We start from the raw sequence: 18166 nt of genomic DNA, 5'->3' as shown, positions 1-18166 counted from the left end.
TGATGACCTATGATATACACTTAATCTTGCAATATATATATATATATATATATAAATATTTTTTGGGGACTTTTCATGCCTTTATTTGATAGTGACAGCTTTTGAGCAGTGACAGGAAACCGGAGAGAGAAAGGGGGTGACATGCAGCAAAGGCCCACAGGTGGGAATCAAACCCGGGCCGCTGCATTGAGGGCTTTAGCCTCTGTATATGGGGTGCCCGCTCTTATCCCATTAGTCTGACAATATTGATATTAGAATTTAAGAAGAAGAAGAAGAATTAAGAATTACTTTATTTTTATCCCACACGGGGAAATTCAATTTTCACTCTTATTATCATACATGTTACACACACAGGCCCGAAATACACACATGCGCAACCAGGACCTATACATGCAATTAAGGAGAGATGTTAGAGCGAGGGGGCTGCCAGTGACCAGCGCCCCGAGCAGTTGGGGGTTCGGTGCCTTGCTCAACAGCACCTCGGCAGTGCCCAGGAGATGAACTGGCACCTCTCCAGCCACCAGTCCACGCTCCATACATGGTCCACACAGGGACTTAAACCAGCGACCCTACGGTTCCCAGCCAAGTTACCTATGGACTGAGCTACTGCCGCCCAAATAAATATAAACAGCCTCTCATTACAGAACCCTATCAGCATGCATATGCTAGAAACCCTCCTGAGGCCTCTTTAAAGAAGACTTTGTCCTCATTTATGGGGCTATTATGAATAAGAATCAGCTTTACTGGTCAAGTAACCACTCAGCAGAATATGTGTGTCGTATACAGCAGAGATCTTCAACAGGGGTACCGGGACCCCAAGTGTGTTCGTTCAAATTGTTTGCTAAAATTTCCAACTTTTTTTTTCCTTCAAAACTATGTCTGAAAATATGCAATTTATTATTAGCAAATATAAATTGGTGAATAAATACATTTACAGAACCTTGACGATAGGCTTGCTGGGCTTATAGGCAAGGTAGCCACTAAGGTAGCCTTGCACAGATCCAACTGAGCTGAAGAATTAATTGTGCAATATAAATGTAGTTTAAAATTAACGTATAAATATATGAATATGTCATTAAAGGTCATTGTAATAGCTTACTTATTGTACGCACATTAAAAAGCTGTGTCTAGGCTTTATTCCCCTTTTCAATAGACCCCTATGAAACAGTGTCGAACACCGTGCGGTCTTGAACCCAGCTCGCCAGCTACATCACGACGGCGGGGCGTGGTCTGTCAGGTCCCTTGGCCGCCCCACGCTTGCCTTTGACACATACAGTGAGGTGAGCTTTGCTAGCTGTCGCGCGCTGTAATTCCCCAACCATTCAATCTAGCCGGCCGGTGAGCTCATTTAACACGAGCCCTCTCACCTCCAGCGACACCGAGCTTCAGCCGACAAAAGGGTCGCGACAAAAAAAAAAAAAAAAAGATGTCTAAAGACACGGAAGGGAAGAGCGAGAAAATTATGGATATGGAGAGCAAGGTTTTGTGGTACCCCGACTCCAAGAGGAACACACAGATGGACAAGTTTAGGATACAGGTCAATGGGGACTACGGACTTAATCTGGGTAAGTAGCGTGAGCAGGGAGAAGGACAGACTGTGACCCAGACACAGAGAGACAGGGGGCACTGAAGGAACGGTGCTTAGCAGAAACGCAGGTAGAAACCATTAAAATGTTTAATATGACATTTACACTCCATTTGCCATCATAATTGGCTGTTTACAACATAGCAGCTCTGCTTGCCCCCGCTCTCCCCCCCTGTTTGAATGAAGCTCCACACTGAAGACGAGACTGTTCCCCTGCAGAGCCTCCAGGCCCATTTCAATTGTCTCTTTGATACATTTAAACCAACAGGGTTCAGGAGAAATGCTGAAAAACCTGATCTCGAGTACTGACTGTATAGAGAGAAAGAGAGAGAGTTATGCAATTATAGATCACAGGAGTGGCGACAGCTTTGGCAGATGTGTGTGTGTGTGGAACCAAAAGGAGATAATCACATATGGCGTTGTTGATTTGCAAATCTGTCTCAACATTTGCTATATGATATTTTAAATCCTTCTCTTCCCTTCAAGAATTGGTTGATCTTATTTACACCGACATTTTGATTTTAAATGCCCAGTATGTATTCTTGGCAGGGAGACCAACCTTTATTTTTAAGTCTGTAGTTTCCAGTCTGGTAGTTGGGATCCCCCAAGGATTGCAATATAAACCTCAGCTTGTTTTGCTTTAGTGTGTAGTTGTACTAGTAATGTCTGATGTTTTATGCATTTAGCCAACTGTAGGAACCTGGCATGTGTGTGAGCTGATAGTCACACGTTTGATCTAATATTTTCCTCATATATATGTAGTAATCACTGATTCTCTGTCCTCTAGTCAACTACAATGACCTGTACCAGTGGTCGGTGGACAGCTATCCAGATTTCTGGGCACAGGTGTGGCGCTTCTGTGGAGTAGTCAGCTCCAAACCATATGAAGAGGTGAGTCCAACCTCTGAAGGAGAATGGCTTTGTTGTAGGCCTAAAATCCAACAGTCACTTTCATTATTAACAAGAATGGAAAATATGACAATATACTATTTTGGAATAGACGAGTGCCAACAAATTGTTATCTTTTTAGAGCCGTAAAGACCATAAAGATTCAATGAATGACCAGCGTTTCACTTTCAACTGCAAGTTTGCTGCTTTCTTAGGGTTCTGCATCAGCCTGCCATACTGTCGTACCTCAAACATACCCCTTAATGTAACACTGTAAAATGGTTCCCTGTGTTGTGAACAGAGATGTGGCCCTAGCATGCAACTATTGGGCCACATTTAAGAAGCACACAGTTTAATATCAAATTTCTTATGGGTAAATTGTGGGACTCAACTTCTCAAAAATGCTTGTATGTGAAAACAGAATTTAGCTCATGAGTATATTGATAAGCACAAGTTCTTATTATTGATTGTGACTGGTCTCAGGCAATTAAAGGGCAAAAAGAGTTTATTGGTCTTTTCATCACATTTCCAAAACCGTTTTATTCAAATGTATTACAAAATTCTATGTTGATGTGATTGATATTTGATGGTGATGTCTGCATGCTGACGACAGCCATGTCTGAATGTGATGTCTCCAGAACTCCTTGAGGGAATTTTTTCAAATATGGCACAAACGTCCACTTGGATTATGAGGATAAGCTGCATTTATTTTTTCTGGTCATTATTCAATGCCATTGGTTGGATACTGAATTGGTGACACTAATCTTGAAACTGAGGTGATTGTATACGTAGATCTCCTGTGCTGCTGTGTCGAAGATATGAGGGAAACAGCCACGTTTCACCCAAAAATACACTGAACTCCTTTATTAATTAAGTCTTCAATTATGTAAGTATGGACAGACATGGTTGTTAACTGCAACTTGACTGGTTGGCGGAGGCGTAATTCTAGTTTTCCATTATTTGCACACATTATTTGCATTTTGAAACATATCTACCTCTGAGCTAAATGGAGAGCTGTTGTTTCCAGTTGCATGAGTACAACACCTCGATAGGTTGGGTATCTACGGCACGCATCCTTCTTGTGTTTTTGTTACGTCCCCTTGTCCTGCTCCAGTGCTTTGCTAGCCAACAAATGTTTTTTGTTTTCTAATTTTTAATCTGATCGCCTCTGTCTTCTCATTCACATGTGTGCAAAGATCTAAGAGAAGAATTGCGTCAATGAGGTCCATTGCAGTGTAAATATTACTAAATAACTTCAGTGTTGTGCTCCGTTTTGGTGAGCAGTGTTCCTTAAGCAATCTGATATGATTCATCTCCATGAGCAGATGCATAGTTAATTCAGTGGCTGCTAGAAAAGGCCAAAGTCGCACCTAAAATCTACACATGGCATATTTCTTTTTGCTGATAGTTTGTGATATTTTCATGTCCTGTCTGAAACTCAAAGACTGTAAGGCTTATAATGACATTTGTAAATTTGTTGACATTAGAATTGCACCATATTTATCGAAGCTACATTAATAGGCCAGTTGGAAAAAGGAGGTTTCATTGGTTAAAAAGTTGTTTCTGTGTTCATTATTTAATTTACTGTTTAGCCTCTTAATGTTGCTTTGATATAGGATCTAGCCACTCAGGTAGGCAGGTGAGGTTATAAATGTCCGAGTTTAAGATGCTGTACCATGTTAACACACCCCATTTGTACACATGGTTAATACCATATTCCACGTCACTCTTTACATATCCTTTTTTTAAGCATGCATTTTCTTACCCAGTTAACCAATTTTTAGGTCTGAAGTCTGAGCAGACATTGGATAGAAGCCAGGGAGACAGTTAACCAGACAATAAAACACTTTGTAACAGTGATGCACAGTGGGCTGACTTTGTTGCCATGGCTTTTATGACATATTGTATTTCTTATTGTTTTTTGTTTTAAGTGTTGCAGAGGCTCGATTAGAATGTAAAGCAATGGCTTTCAAATTTCAGTGCTTTTATCTCACAGTCCCATCTGTGCACTTAATTATGTTCCAGTAAGGGCACCAAAGCTTTAAAGAGCATGATCTTGGTCAACAATAATACTTTGTCCCTCCCATGTGTGTTCTGTGGGTGTGTATACTAGGTGGTGGATGTATCTAAACGGATCTCGGATGTTCCCGAGTGGTTTAAAGGAGCTCGACTCAACTATGCTGAGAACTTGCTCAAACATGCAGACCAGGACAAAGTAGCTCTCTATGCTGCAAGTAAGTAAATAAGTAAATGCTGATTAAAACTATGTAATATACAGTAGGTGACAGTGCTGCACCTTTAATGATGGCTTTATTGATCTCCGGTAGGAGTCTCCTTACCTTGACAGTGTTAATTCCATGCATAGAGCAAAGAAAATCATATAACACCGCACTCATTTTTAGTTTCAAACTCAAATACACCCAAATCCTTCAGGGCAAATTTGGTTTCAAATTTTCTTAATTACTGTTTGTGCAGTGATGTTTTTGTGTTTTTCCCGCGGTGAATTTAACAAGATGTGGCTCCTCCCTCCAAGTTTACCTGTAAGTGTTAAGGATTGGGGTGTTTCCCTCCTTAGTTGTGCAGATTGTTTTTACCTGTTTTTTAAAAATGTAATTTTCACATTTAGTATTTGCAAATGAACTAAGCAGGAAGAGAGTTAGGAAGAAATGAAAGAACAGAGTTGAGGTCGCATGCGAGTACAAAATCGATGATGCGGTGAGCGCTACGCTGCATACGTCACTTAGTTAATTGATTAAGTACTGCTCCCTCCTCTCAGGACTGTCACATACTAATGGAAAGCCACTTCTTTATGGCCCTATCTGTGTGGATATGAGGGAGAGTGGGCTTTCACACACACACATGCACACAACCGTCTGCAGGAGCTGTAATACAATTATGAGAAGGACGATTGGTCACAATGCTGTGAGGCCTCTGTGAACGTCAGTAAACTATTACTTAGAGGGACAAACAGGACTATTCTTGTCTGTGGCTCTGTCCTGCCACACTGTTGTTCTCTATTTATGTTTCTATCTCTGTCCCCCTGTTTTCCTTTTTCTGTGCTTTGGATTGGAATTTTAGGGGTTTTATTGGCATTTATATAAACTCATAAATCAATACAATCTTCACAAAGTGGTACAAAAAACCTGTCTAAACAGATCATGATATATAGATGTGTCCTTAGCTTTCACAATGTTTGTTAACAATCAAAATGTACATATTTATCTCTGTTTCTGTGTGTGTGTGTGTCTCACTTTCTCTTTGTGTTTTACAGCGGAGGCAAATGATGAGATTGTGAAGGTGACATTTGGGGAGCTGAGGCGCGATGTCGCGTTGTTTGCTGCAGCCATGAGGAAGATGGGCGTCCAGACTGGAGACAGGGTCGTAGGTGAGTCTTAGACTTATTGCTCCCTGTCCCACTGGGGGAAAACAAGAGAATATGGAAAACATGTCATCTACCATTATTTGGGAGAGAGATGAATTTCTCTCCTCCTGACTTGTTTATTTTTTCCCTTTGCCTTCCAATCTTCATCATCCTCTCCTTGATTCTTTCTTATTTGAAAGTTGTTGCAGCATGAGTTGAACATGGGCTCTTTTGCTATAGCTCTGTGTGTGTGTTTGTGCTTGCTGGTAAGCAGGGCTGGCTGCCTTGGCACAAGCTGCAGCTCTTTCTGAAAGTCACCATTTAGTTTTTCAAACTTCATATTTGTACAGGGAGGAATGGCTGGGGTTGCATTTTTTTTTCCTTCAATACTGTACAGTCCATTCATGCAGATCTCCACATTTATACCTCCACAACATTGCAGCTTCAATGCATGGCCTGACCATTTTTGCAAACAATTCAAGTGTCAAATGCTTTTAAGAGCTTATCCCTTTAACTTTAGTGTATTGAGCTATTAGAGCTGCTCAGCTGTTTGAGGTTTAGTTACTTTAAGGCTGTCATTTAGTGTGAGCATGTATCCAATCTGATTCACATTGGTAAAGGTTAGATCCCTCCATTCATAAAATACATGTCAATTTTTTCTTTAATATTATTAGATAAGTCATAAAAAATGAAACACAGTGGTGTGGTGGTTATCACTGTCCCCTCACAGCAAGAGGGTTCCTGATTTAAATCCGGGCTTGGGCCCTTCTGTGTGGAGTTTGCATGTTTATCCCTGTGTCTGAGCGGGTTCTCCGGCTTCCTCCCACAGTCCAAAGACATGCACGTGTTAGGTTAATTGATTACTCTAAATGGTGTGAATGTAAGTGTGAATGGTTGTCTGTCTCTGTTTGTCTCTATGTGCCCTGCGATAGACTGGCGTCCTGTCCTCGGTGTACCCCGCCTCATGCCCAGTGTCAGCTGGGATCGGCTCCAGCCCCCTGCGACCCCATTAGGGACAAGCGGTTGATGATGATGATGGATGGAAGTCATTTACAAGAACCAAGTTAATATCATGTAATGACTATATCTCCCATAGAGCTACTTAACAGATCATCTTAGTGACTTGCATCTTTAAAAAAGGGTTAAACTTGATTTTTCCTAAAGCAGTTTGTCACCACCAAGTATTAAAATAGCCTTCTGTAATGGGGGTCGGGGTTTATAAACACAATGCACAGGCACTATGCCTGTGCATTGTGTTTGTTTAAACAGCTCTGAGATACAGCAAAGGTGTATGTGAATGCACATCCTCACTGTACCTGAACCTGAACCTCTGAACCTTTCATTCTTTGAAACAACTTCTGTTTTTCTTAAGTTGGATAAACACATCTTATATTACAGTGAACAGGCACAATAGTTCAGAGGTTACAGAAAATGCTTGTGGATTTAAAAAAATGGTTACAATACTGGGCTTTAGAAAATTGATGGGCAAAAGGACATCTCAGTTGTCATCATCTCAGACTCTGTCCAAACTCAAATGTTAAAGAATATTTTACTACAAGTTTAAGTCAACCTGTGGCAGCTCCCTGGGCTGACTACTTGATCATGAATTTCAATGTTCAGAATAAGGGGTAATTGAAGCCAACTCCGGGACTGTATTCTGGCATAATCAGTGATAAAAAGAATCAAGGAAGCTAAACTCCCTGGCACTCTTTTATCAGCACATTCTTTTATCTTGCATTGTGACTTAAGTCTGTGGTTGCATTTCATGAGCTCATATTGAGCTACGTTGCCCAGGAACAGCCAGGGTGTGTAAAGTTTGTGTGTGTGCTCAGAAATAACATGGATATTGTGGTAGGGGAATCCATTAGCTAAATGACTTAAGCTCGGTGGGAATCTCATTAGAAAGATGGGAGGGAGGGGGGGACAGAAAAGGAGAGGGAGCAAAAGAGATAGAGGGAGAGATATCAGCTACGTGTGTGAGTGTTTTGAATGTGTGTGCTCACTTGTGTGTATTTTAAAGACACAGATGTCCTTGTCCCCAGGTTGTAACTAAAATGTCTTGTCAGTGTCTATACTCCAGGAGATATATAAGCACTTAGCTGATGAAGCGAACCAAGCTTTATAGCAGGAGAGGAGCCGATCCCGCACACACAGCCACACACACAGCCACACACACACACACACACACACACACACACACACACACACACACTCACACATGCACATAAGCACATAGGCACGTATGTGTTCACCCTTTCATGCACTTGGAATGAGATTCAGTGTCCTTTTCTTTGGTCCTATTGTCTTCAACAGCACCCTCCAACCTTTTATAAAGCTTGTATCTAGCCGCCATGTCCACTGTTCTTCCATTGGGGAATTTTCATTTAATTAAGAATCCACACTATACAACCACAGTCTTTTACTGTTGAGTTAGAATAAGCAAGAATGTGGAGTTAACAGTATAAAACAAAAATGTATCAATATTACAACATCAAATAATATATTGCAAACATATGAAAATATACAAATTAAATTATATAGAGAGAGGAATTTCAACACAAGGTGCAGCTTGTACATTTAGATGAGTCTGAATTTGAATCTGAATATGACACATTACACAAAATATACGATACATGCGGCCTGTTTAATATGAGTGTGTGTGATTCCAAATGTGGCCATGCTAGCAGGAAAACAAGGTCATTCAAATAATTGTTGTTTAGTGTTATTAATCAGAGTTGCTTTTAGAACGGTGTCCTTTACTGACATTTAAAAAACAAAACCTCACCTGACTCTTTTCCAGATATAACATAACATTATAATGGAACAGCTCAGTGCTAATCTTGGACTAGGATTAAGACTGAAATACCAATCAGGCTGTTGTGATTTTCAGGGACATTGAAGATTAAAACTTCTATCAAGTAAAGGTTGATGTAAACAATGCATGACTTAATTAAAAAAAAAAAAAGAAAGAAATTATTTAAAAGATGTCCCCAGTTTTGCAAGTCTCAGGTCCTCGTCTTCTTTCTCATCTGATTTCAAACCAGTGGTCCACGGGCCACATTTTTTTTTTCTGTAATAATTGTCGTATTACTGGCAAGTTGATTTTCAATCAGTCATTATCAACAAACCTGAAAAGCGTCATTACAGTATGCATGATTAATCAGAAAGGATCAGCAGTGTATTGCTTTGACATGTAAGCGCTGTTGTTACAGTATAACAAAATAGTGATTCATTATAGTAGCCTCAGGGGCAGTCAAGCAAGGTGTATTATGATCCATGACACTATTTGTTCTGGTCCAGTCTAAGAGGATAATGTATGAGTGTCTGCAGACTAGCAGGAAGGTGATCTGTCAGCCTGAGATGTCATCCAGCCAAGATCAGCATCCTGGTTACGGCAGGAGTCAGCATAGCAACCAATAAAACCCTGATTAGTCATGATTCATAGGAAGTGACAATATGCTCGCCATTTTCCTATGACTAGGCACAGTGCATCTCTGGAACTACTCGCTGTATAATTGGTTTGTCATGTTAGATTAGATACGGGTTATCAACAAAGCATCCCAGTGTTTATAGCATAAGAGCTCCTGTGTTATACCTGGCCTTGTTTTTTTCTCCTCCTGAATTCAATACATTTAGTTTAGTTTGGCTTTTACTACGACTGCAGGGCTGTATTGACTTCAGGCTGTGTATAGTAAGTAAATCCAGGGAAAACTCGAGGCATGATAGCATTGCAGTGAGATGGAAATGCTCTTTATTGGTAGTGGCTGATTATTGTGGCAATGAATGGTTATCAGATAAGGCTAAGAATTTCAATCTTGTGCAACCCTTATAGCTATTCTTCATTTTCAATGGTGCTGTTGTCACTATCTCACTGCAAAAACACTAAAGACTTGTAGTGTCCTTGGGCACCATTTCCTATATTGATCAAGGAGTATATCACACGAAGACAGCAGTTATGATCTCAGCCCTGCTTGTTAAGAATGAAATATTCTCACTGCCCTCTTTGAGATTCATCACTTCTCTCTAACTCTCTCCCTTTCTCTCTCTTTTTAATGTTCTTATTTTCCCTCACCTCCTTTTATCCAGATTATTTTTGGTCAGTATTTGTCTGTCTTTCCCTCTTCCCTGTTCTCTCGTGTGAGTCTTCTTCTGCTGTTCTCTCAGTAAGGTGACCTACTGTGTGGTATTCTGTAGTTATAAGACACAGACTGCATAACAAACGTAATTTTACTTTAATTTTACTACTGCTAAATATCACATACAAAGATGACTTAAAATCCAACAAACAATGGAATCATTCCTGATATTTCTGATTTCCATAATGTACTCAAAGATATGATGTGTGGCCTGGGCAACAACATCCTATAACTGATTTAAAGAAATACAATCAATTCTTTGCTGTTGGGCATTTTGATAATAAAATCATATGTATTTGGCTGTAAATGTACTCCTGAGTAAGATGATGATGCATATGCACATTCTTGATGTGTCATGATGTCAATTTGTTGATTAAATTAAAGCAAATTATATACTTGTGTTTCACAAAAGCCTCATAATACTAGATTTTTAAATCCTACACATATCTATAGCCATTTTTAATTAAAGGAATCCTATGGATTGTTCCTTAAATGTAATGTTTTCTCCTCTTTCCCACTTTAGGCTACCTGCCCAATGGTATCCATGCAGTGGAGGCCATGTTAGCAGCAGCCAGCATCGGAGCCATTTGGAGCTCCACGTCTGTCGACTTTGGAGTCAACGTAAGGATTACACTGTTTGTTTTTCTTTATTGACGTATACTCAAGTTTTTTAATTCTGTTGTATCAACACTTATTTTCCTCATTGTGTTTTTCAAACTAGATTTTATAACAGAAACTGTGTCCCATACAGGGGAATTTGAGAGCCTTAATCTGAAGTTTATTTTCCAAGTACAAATAAACTAATCCAAAACTACTGAATCTGCTAGTTTAGACAAATTTCTTATTTGTCACCTCTAAATCACATATCAGTGTGAGAAAAGTGTATATTCTGAGTACTAGTTTCAGAGGAGCAATCTTTATCTCTCAATCTTGGCAGAACTCATGCCTCCATCTACAGTACTGCTGTACTCTGTCAATTGTCTTTTATCAATTCTGATATTATGGCAAAATAAACTCTCATATGCAAACTAACCTATACATTAAGATGAAAAGAGAATCAGGCCTGTCAGCCAACTGAGTGTGTGAGTGAGCTAGTGCAATTCTTTTCTCAGTTTGGGCTCTCTGTGTTTCTGGTGTGCTACTGCCCCGTCTGGCAGATCAGAGAACTACGCTTACAATAAATGTGTGTTTCCACCCTTAAGTTATTTGACTATATTTCTCCTGTACATGTTTAAGTATAGGGTAAGATGTGTAGAGATGTTTTAATATAGAGGTATATTGTGCAGACTCATTCCATTTCTCATGCATTTTGTCTTGAGCTCATCTCCTCCATCTAAACCACTTTGCTTCTTTTATTCTCTGCTTACGCTGATATGCTCCTTTTTTTAATGGTGTTATCTGTACTTAAAGGGAAATTATGTCCAATGCAAGATTAAGTTGTTCAATTCAGGGCATACATTTCTGCTCTTACTGCAGTAAATGAGGCCTTTTTATTTTGTTGTGCCTTTCCAGTCTACTTACTCCAGTGTTCTCCTTTTTTCGGGTTTAACCCTTTCTCTCTTCTTTTTGTCTTAGGGTGTCCTTGATAGGTTTTCTCAAATCCAGCCCAAGCTGATCTTCTCTGTTGCTGCTGTGGTTTACAATGGTAAAACGCATGACCACATGGAAAAGCTGACCAGTGTTGTCAAAGGTAGGCGCCAACATAATATAATACATTTCATTTAATAATAAATAATAATCATAAGATAATTTAATAATACATTATTTATTTATTTTTTTACATTTGTTTAGTTTATCTGCTATCAGAATACCATCATGTCATTACTAGAATTACATTTTACTAGCAACTACACACTGCATTTAACTTCTTCAAATAATGGGTGGTAAAACCTGTTGAAGTTACTGGAGTATGTCCAGAGACAGTCGTAATCTGCCAACATTTTATGATATATGTATAAAAGATGATTTGGTCTCTTAACAGCGATTAAATCTTAAGGAATTACTCCTAAAATGTAGAAAGAGCCATTAAAGGGTAAGACCAGTAGGGTAGAGTAAAGTAGCGCTACTGGGTTTTACAAGTGTTCAAAATTAAACTGTTAATTACCCCACTTAAAACATCATCTTCCATAAAAACATATGAAAAACAAAGCATAAAACTTTCTCTCTCTATCTCTCTGTAGGTCTGCCTGACCTGAAGAAAATAGTGGTGATTCCCTATGCTCGCTCGAAACATGAGACTGACCTCTCCAAAATCCCAAACAGGTGTGTGTCTGTGAATACTATACTGAAGTGTTAGAACTGAGAAACTGAAACAGCTCTTTTTCGTTTGACTGTGTACGTCAGCTCAGAGATATACTTTTTGTCCCTAGGATTATTTGGTTTATTGTCTACTTTGACTGATTTTTCTTTTTTATTTCTGCAGTGTATTTATAGACGATTTCTTGGCATCTGGTTGTGGCGAGGCCGACCAGTTTCCCCAGCTGGAGTTTGAGCAGCTTCCATTCAATCATCCTCTGTTCATCATGTACTCTTCTGGCACCACAGGGGCGCCTAAATGTATGGTCCACTCTGCTGGGGTAAGAAAAACATTGGCATCCATTATGCCAAAATCATCAATATGGATTACTCTTCTTTTCTTTGTGCACTCAAACACAGTTTCTCACACACACACACAGCTGATTATTTTATAAATAATGGGAGGAATGTTGCATTTCACTGACTGACCCATGGGTTGTCCTGTTTGTACTTGTCTAATGTATGATTGATTTAATTTTATAAAACATTTGGAATAAGGGACTATAATTACAGTTCAAAACAAAGTGACACTTGTGCTGCTGTTTTTGTTGCACATTTTTTGTTACTGCTCCACAAGGGTTAGATGGGCTGCAGCTGTCTCACTAACACACACACTAGCACACGGTGGTCGCATCTGTTTGCAGAGCTCTCCTGGGTTGGCCCACATATACAGCTTGCTATTCAGTGCACAGCATTTATATTAAAACACATGTGAACGATTCGAGAAGAAAAGGATGTTCTCAATAAGGCCAGATTTTTAAAGAAGAAAGGCAAGAAAAGACGAAGGAGCAAAACCTAGTTTCTAAAGTTGACAAAAACCGCTTTCTTTCTTAGCTGTATCTTGCTTTTGATCATATCACATAATCCTGATCAGCAGTTAAAATCTGTAAGATTTTCATCTAGTTTATTGTCTCTAAAGTTACTATCTATCAAAGAGTGAGTTAAAACAGTGGTGATTCATCATTTGACCCACTAATGAAATAACTTCCATAAATTCCAATCACAGTGTCTGTGGTGACATTCCCCTCCCTAGTTGTAAATACGCCCCCAACGTTAGTCACACTGCTGACGGCAGTTGGTCTGCCGGCCAAGCTCATCACTGCTAGTTATGCTGCGTTCAGAAATCTGGAACTTCCAACTTCTGTAGGAATATGTGCGTGTGTGTGTGCGGATGCGGATTTAAGAGGGGATGGACCGGAGTAAGAGCGGTGTCAATAAAGTTAACAAAGTTTTTTTTGTACCAGGCTAGTTTTTATTTTATTGGAGGTTAAAGTTTATGAAGAATTAGCGGCCCTCACTTCGCCTCGGAGATATATGTCAGCCAGACGGCCGTATCTCCCTCCCCAAATGACACATCAATGCCCTTTTTTGGTAAGAGGAAATGAGGCGGAGTCAAAGTCTGACAAGAGGGCGAGTATGATTGGATCAAGTTGAGAGAACGAACCCCGACGGGTATGCTACGTCCATTTTTTATTCAGTCTATGCTTTAAAGCTGAAGTCAGTAGCTTTTGATGAAAAATATTTTTTTTCCTATTTGGTGAAATTGTCACTATATCTTGACAGCGCTAAGAGACAGTAGAACTGAAAAAATCATGTAGCTCTGTTTCCACCTGCTACTCTCTAATAGCATCTGCAAGAATCCACCGCAACTGACCTTAAATAACCAATGAGAGCCGAGGAGTCTCTGATGTCGTGTGAATGACTGCAAGGCAGTGCTGATCAAACATGAATCAAGATTCTGTTACACTTTTTCTTGCACATGCTGCCCTGTTTCACAGTTGGATTGGAGTTCACGAGCAGTCATCGACGCTGCGTCAGAGACCGCAGGGTCAGTCACCCTTGAAACTAGAAGAAGAAGAATTACTTTAATTTTCACTCTTATTATCATACATGTTACACACAAAGGCCCGAAATACACACATGCACAACCAGGACCTATACATAGATGTTAGAGATGTTAGAGCGAGGGGGCTGCCAGTGACCAGCGCTCCGAGCAGTTGGGGGTTCGGTGCCTTGCTCAACAGCACCTCGGCAGTGCCCAGGAGATGAATTGGCACCTCTCCAGCCGCCAGTCCACACTGCATACATGGTCCACACAGGGACTTGAACCAGCAACCCTACGGTTCCCAGCCAAGTCACCTATGGACTGAGCTACTGCCGCCCCTAAAGCAGATGCCATTAGGAGCAGACAGGGAGAAGGAGCTCAATGCAGAGGCGCATGCCTTTTTGACACAGATTGTCTGTCTCTTTGTGCTGTCAGGATAAAGGGACAATTTCAGCAAATATAAAAAAGACATATTTTTCTGACTTTAGCTTTAAGGTTTAAAATTAATTCTTCTAATCCTAGAAATGGCAGTTTCAAAAACCTTCACTACATTGTCCATTTAGTGGCTTGACTGGAGTTTTTGATCAAGAAAATACAATCCCTAAATGACTAATAAGGCTCCCATTCTGTCAATATTACAGCTATCAAAGAGATCTCATACACTTGGCACATCATGAGCAAAACCACTGTTGTATGATGTAATCATTTAAAGCAGGAAAAATGTGTTTAATGATGTAGTGACGGCAATGATCGGAGTCCTCTGCTTTTTCATGCCTTGTGATTTTATCTTAATTCTATTATACAGTTCTGTTTTTTAAAGAAAAGGAATCTTGGCCAGCTTCACAGTAACTGCATCCGTGTCACTTGGGTTTCTACTTTTTCCACCACAAGATGGCAGCAAACCTCCATAATCAGATCTGCAAAAGGTTACTCTCTCTCAGGAGAGTGAGTGACGTTTTTTTTCCCCAGCTATATACCACATCTGAGTGAGGGAGAGTGTCAGATGAATGTGTGATTTAAAAAGGACTACTGCACTTTGAAGGCTGAAACACTCAACATTCAAAGTGGGTTAACACACTCAAAGAATGCATTCACACATTTTCACAAAATTTTCTCTCTTTCTGACGCACGCTTTTATTTTTTTTCTGTTTTTCTGTTTCTTGCTTTCTCCCTCTTTCTTTCACATTGACTTTTCTATCCTTGACTGACATGCATTTCCTGTTTTTCTTTCTCAACTTAGTCGTCCTTTTCATTGTCCCATCCCCAGTCTCATTAGGATTCCCCCCTGCTTTTTTTCATCATTCCTCTAGCTCCCTTTTCTTTCTTTCTATTAGTGTCTTACTCTTACTCTGTCTTTTTTCTTTTGTGCCCCCTTCTTCTCCTCATGCTGCAGATAATTGGACAGTAATGCGTCGGTGAAAACATTTCGTATTGTAACACTGGCAGTCGTCTCTGGCTCTACCAATTAGCCTCAGCAATGTTGCGCTCTCTGCTTTGTTACGGCTCTGTTAACATGCTGTCAGTAGCAAGATGGCATGCACCAAAGTAGGGGTATGGCAGCTGAGTCCCGACAAAGATTATATGCAAACATGCACACAGAGCACCTTTTTCTGCGAACAGGAAAGTACACACCAAGGCTCAAATCTAAAATACACACACAGTCACACACACACTCATGAAGTTTATACTCACCACCAGCGGTAATAACCTATCCAACTGTGATGGGTTGGTGACTGTGGGAGAATTTACCTTAACACAAATTGCCCTTTTTGTCAAAATAAGTGCCTGTGTGTGCTATATGTATTAGTCTTGGTCAGACACATTTTTTTTTTACCTCTGCCAAGGAGGTTATGTTTTTGGCTCAGTTTGTTTGTTTCACTGTACACTGTCAGCAGGAAAAACTACCGACCCAGTCCTCAGTGGAAACTTGTTGGAATGGTGTAGCATTGGCCAAAGACGAGCCCATTAAATTTTGGAGGGTATAAGAATCACGGGGCAGACAACGAATATTTTGAATTATCAAAACAGGGTTCGGGCATTTCTGCTGCATTCACATGGTTTCGGAATAATCAGAACAATGAGTACAAGCCTGGGAAAATTCACAAATTGTGAGAAAGGGCATCCTACGACAAAGGTCTGCATCCACATATCCTTCTAGGTTTTGTCAAACTGAGGATGGAGTTTGAGTTTTTAGAAAATATAGTGTTATAATTTAAAGATAGAGTCTGTATGTATACCATATGAGCACTGTTACCCATGTTGATATACAACATCCAGACCTGAATGAAACTATGAACAAATACCTTAAAATATTTTATCATTTATTATTTTCTATCTCTCTCTCTCTCACTTTGTCTCTTGGTCGCTGTAGGGTACGCTCATCCAACACTTAAAGGAACACATTCTGCATGGCAATATGGCCAGTAGTGACGTCATCATTTACTACACCACGGTAGGTTCACAATCTTTTCACATTAAATATGACGTGGTCATCGTAAGAAAAAGGTTTAAGATCTGGGGGACTTTCCCCGTAATCTTGTTGTCTCATCTGAGTTACCAGCAGAGGTAGAATCTTAATTATTGTGGGGTATTTTTAATCATGAATCACAAAAAAAGCAAACGGATACAGGCACGCACGCACACACAAACACACACAAACACACACAAACACACACAACAAACACACACACACACACACACACACACACACAAACACACACACACACACACACACACACACACACACACACACACACACACACACACACACACACACACACACACACACACACACACACACACAGTCTAATGAGCACCATTGAGTGCTGAAGGTCAGAGCTTTGCATAATTTTAGTTGTTCCTAGAAGATTCTAGCTCCTTTTGATGATAAACACTGAGGGACATTGTTTTATGTTGATTAAAGAAGCATTTTTCATGTGGTGTAGATTTGTGTGTTTACACATGATGGAATTTAAATTCAGGGTGGCACTTTTTTCATTTTACTTGATTTAAAAATGACAAAGTACAAGGACGTTTTAAAATTATTGCGGCAAAGTACCTCCTATCTTAAAAAATATAATTGGCGTCAACCTGTAACTTAACATCTGCCTATATTTCTAGGTTTATATATATATATATATATATATCTACCAACAGACTGTGAATATTTGGCATTTTGCTTGATACATGACTTTGAAGATTAATTAACAGAATTATTGAATTGTGTAAGTGCCTCATTTACTACACAGTCTATCCTGTACGCAGACAACTGTCTGTGGCTAACCATCAATGTGCGGATATATTGGGGAAGATGCCAAAGCAGTAGCTCAGTATGCAGAATAAAGACGTAGCTTAGTTTGCACGTGTTCATTCGGCTAACCATCTATCCATGTCGATGAGAAAGGAGTGTTTCTACCAGATAAACTGACCACTGTGTTTGTATCTGTGTGTGTGTGCACTGTCCTTAGACTGGCTGGATGATGTGGAACTGGCTGGTGTCTGCTCTGGCAATGGGAGCCTCAGTAGTTTTATATGATGGTTCACCACTAATGCCCACACCCAATGTACTGTGGAACCTGACAGACCAGCTGGGGTGAGTTAGCCATGCACGCACACACGCACACACACGCACACACACACACACACACACACACACACACACACACACACACACACACACACACACACACACACACACACACACACACACACACACACACACACACACACACACACACACACACACACACACACACACACACACACACACACACACACACACACACACACACACACGCGCAGACACACAAACTGACAAATCGCCAGTGCCTGAATTGTTGTTGTTTATTACTTTCTGTTGGAAGAGGATTTTTATTTTAACCCCCAGACAAAAATGGCCATCTGAATGGCCATCTCCCTTATGAAGGCTTTTGTTACCATTAACATTAATACATCATGATTTCATGATGTCTATGAAACATTTGACAAACGTGAAAAGACAAATTTTCTACATATTTTAAATAATGCCTACTGCAGCCGAGCCCATGTTGTATTTTGATCATAAATGGTGCAACTGA

The 18166-nt window shown here is 40.0% G+C and overlaps 1 protein-coding gene across 1 annotated transcript in view; it reads left to right on the top strand.

The window, feature by feature from the left end:
• The first annotated feature begins 1288 nt into the window (after nucleotides 1–1288).
• aacs (acetoacetyl-CoA synthetase) overlaps nucleotides 1289–18166 on the top strand; it is a 39782-nt gene continuing 22904 nt past the window's right edge. The window contains exons 1-10 of the mRNA XM_083911987.1: nucleotides 1289–1565; nucleotides 2373–2476; nucleotides 4587–4707; nucleotides 5745–5858; nucleotides 10494–10591; nucleotides 11546–11660; nucleotides 12151–12232; nucleotides 12393–12546; nucleotides 16462–16542; nucleotides 17558–17682. Of these exons, the coding sequence (XP_083768113.1) occupies nucleotides 1427–1565; nucleotides 2373–2476; nucleotides 4587–4707; nucleotides 5745–5858; nucleotides 10494–10591; nucleotides 11546–11660; nucleotides 12151–12232; nucleotides 12393–12546; nucleotides 16462–16542; nucleotides 17558–17682 (1133 nt within the window). The 5' untranslated portion in view covers nucleotides 1289–1426. The remainder of the gene's footprint in view (nucleotides 1566–2372; nucleotides 2477–4586; nucleotides 4708–5744; nucleotides 5859–10493; nucleotides 10592–11545; nucleotides 11661–12150; nucleotides 12233–12392; nucleotides 12547–16461; nucleotides 16543–17557; nucleotides 17683–18166) is intronic.

This window comes from Echiichthys vipera (genome assembly GCF_963691815.1).
Source record: "Echiichthys vipera genome assembly, chromosome: 4".
Classification (NCBI taxonomy): domain Eukaryota; kingdom Metazoa; phylum Chordata; class Actinopteri; order Perciformes; family Trachinidae; genus Echiichthys; species Echiichthys vipera.
Note: the sequence above shows the minus strand (reverse complement) of the source record. Positions and strands in the feature narration are given on the sequence as shown.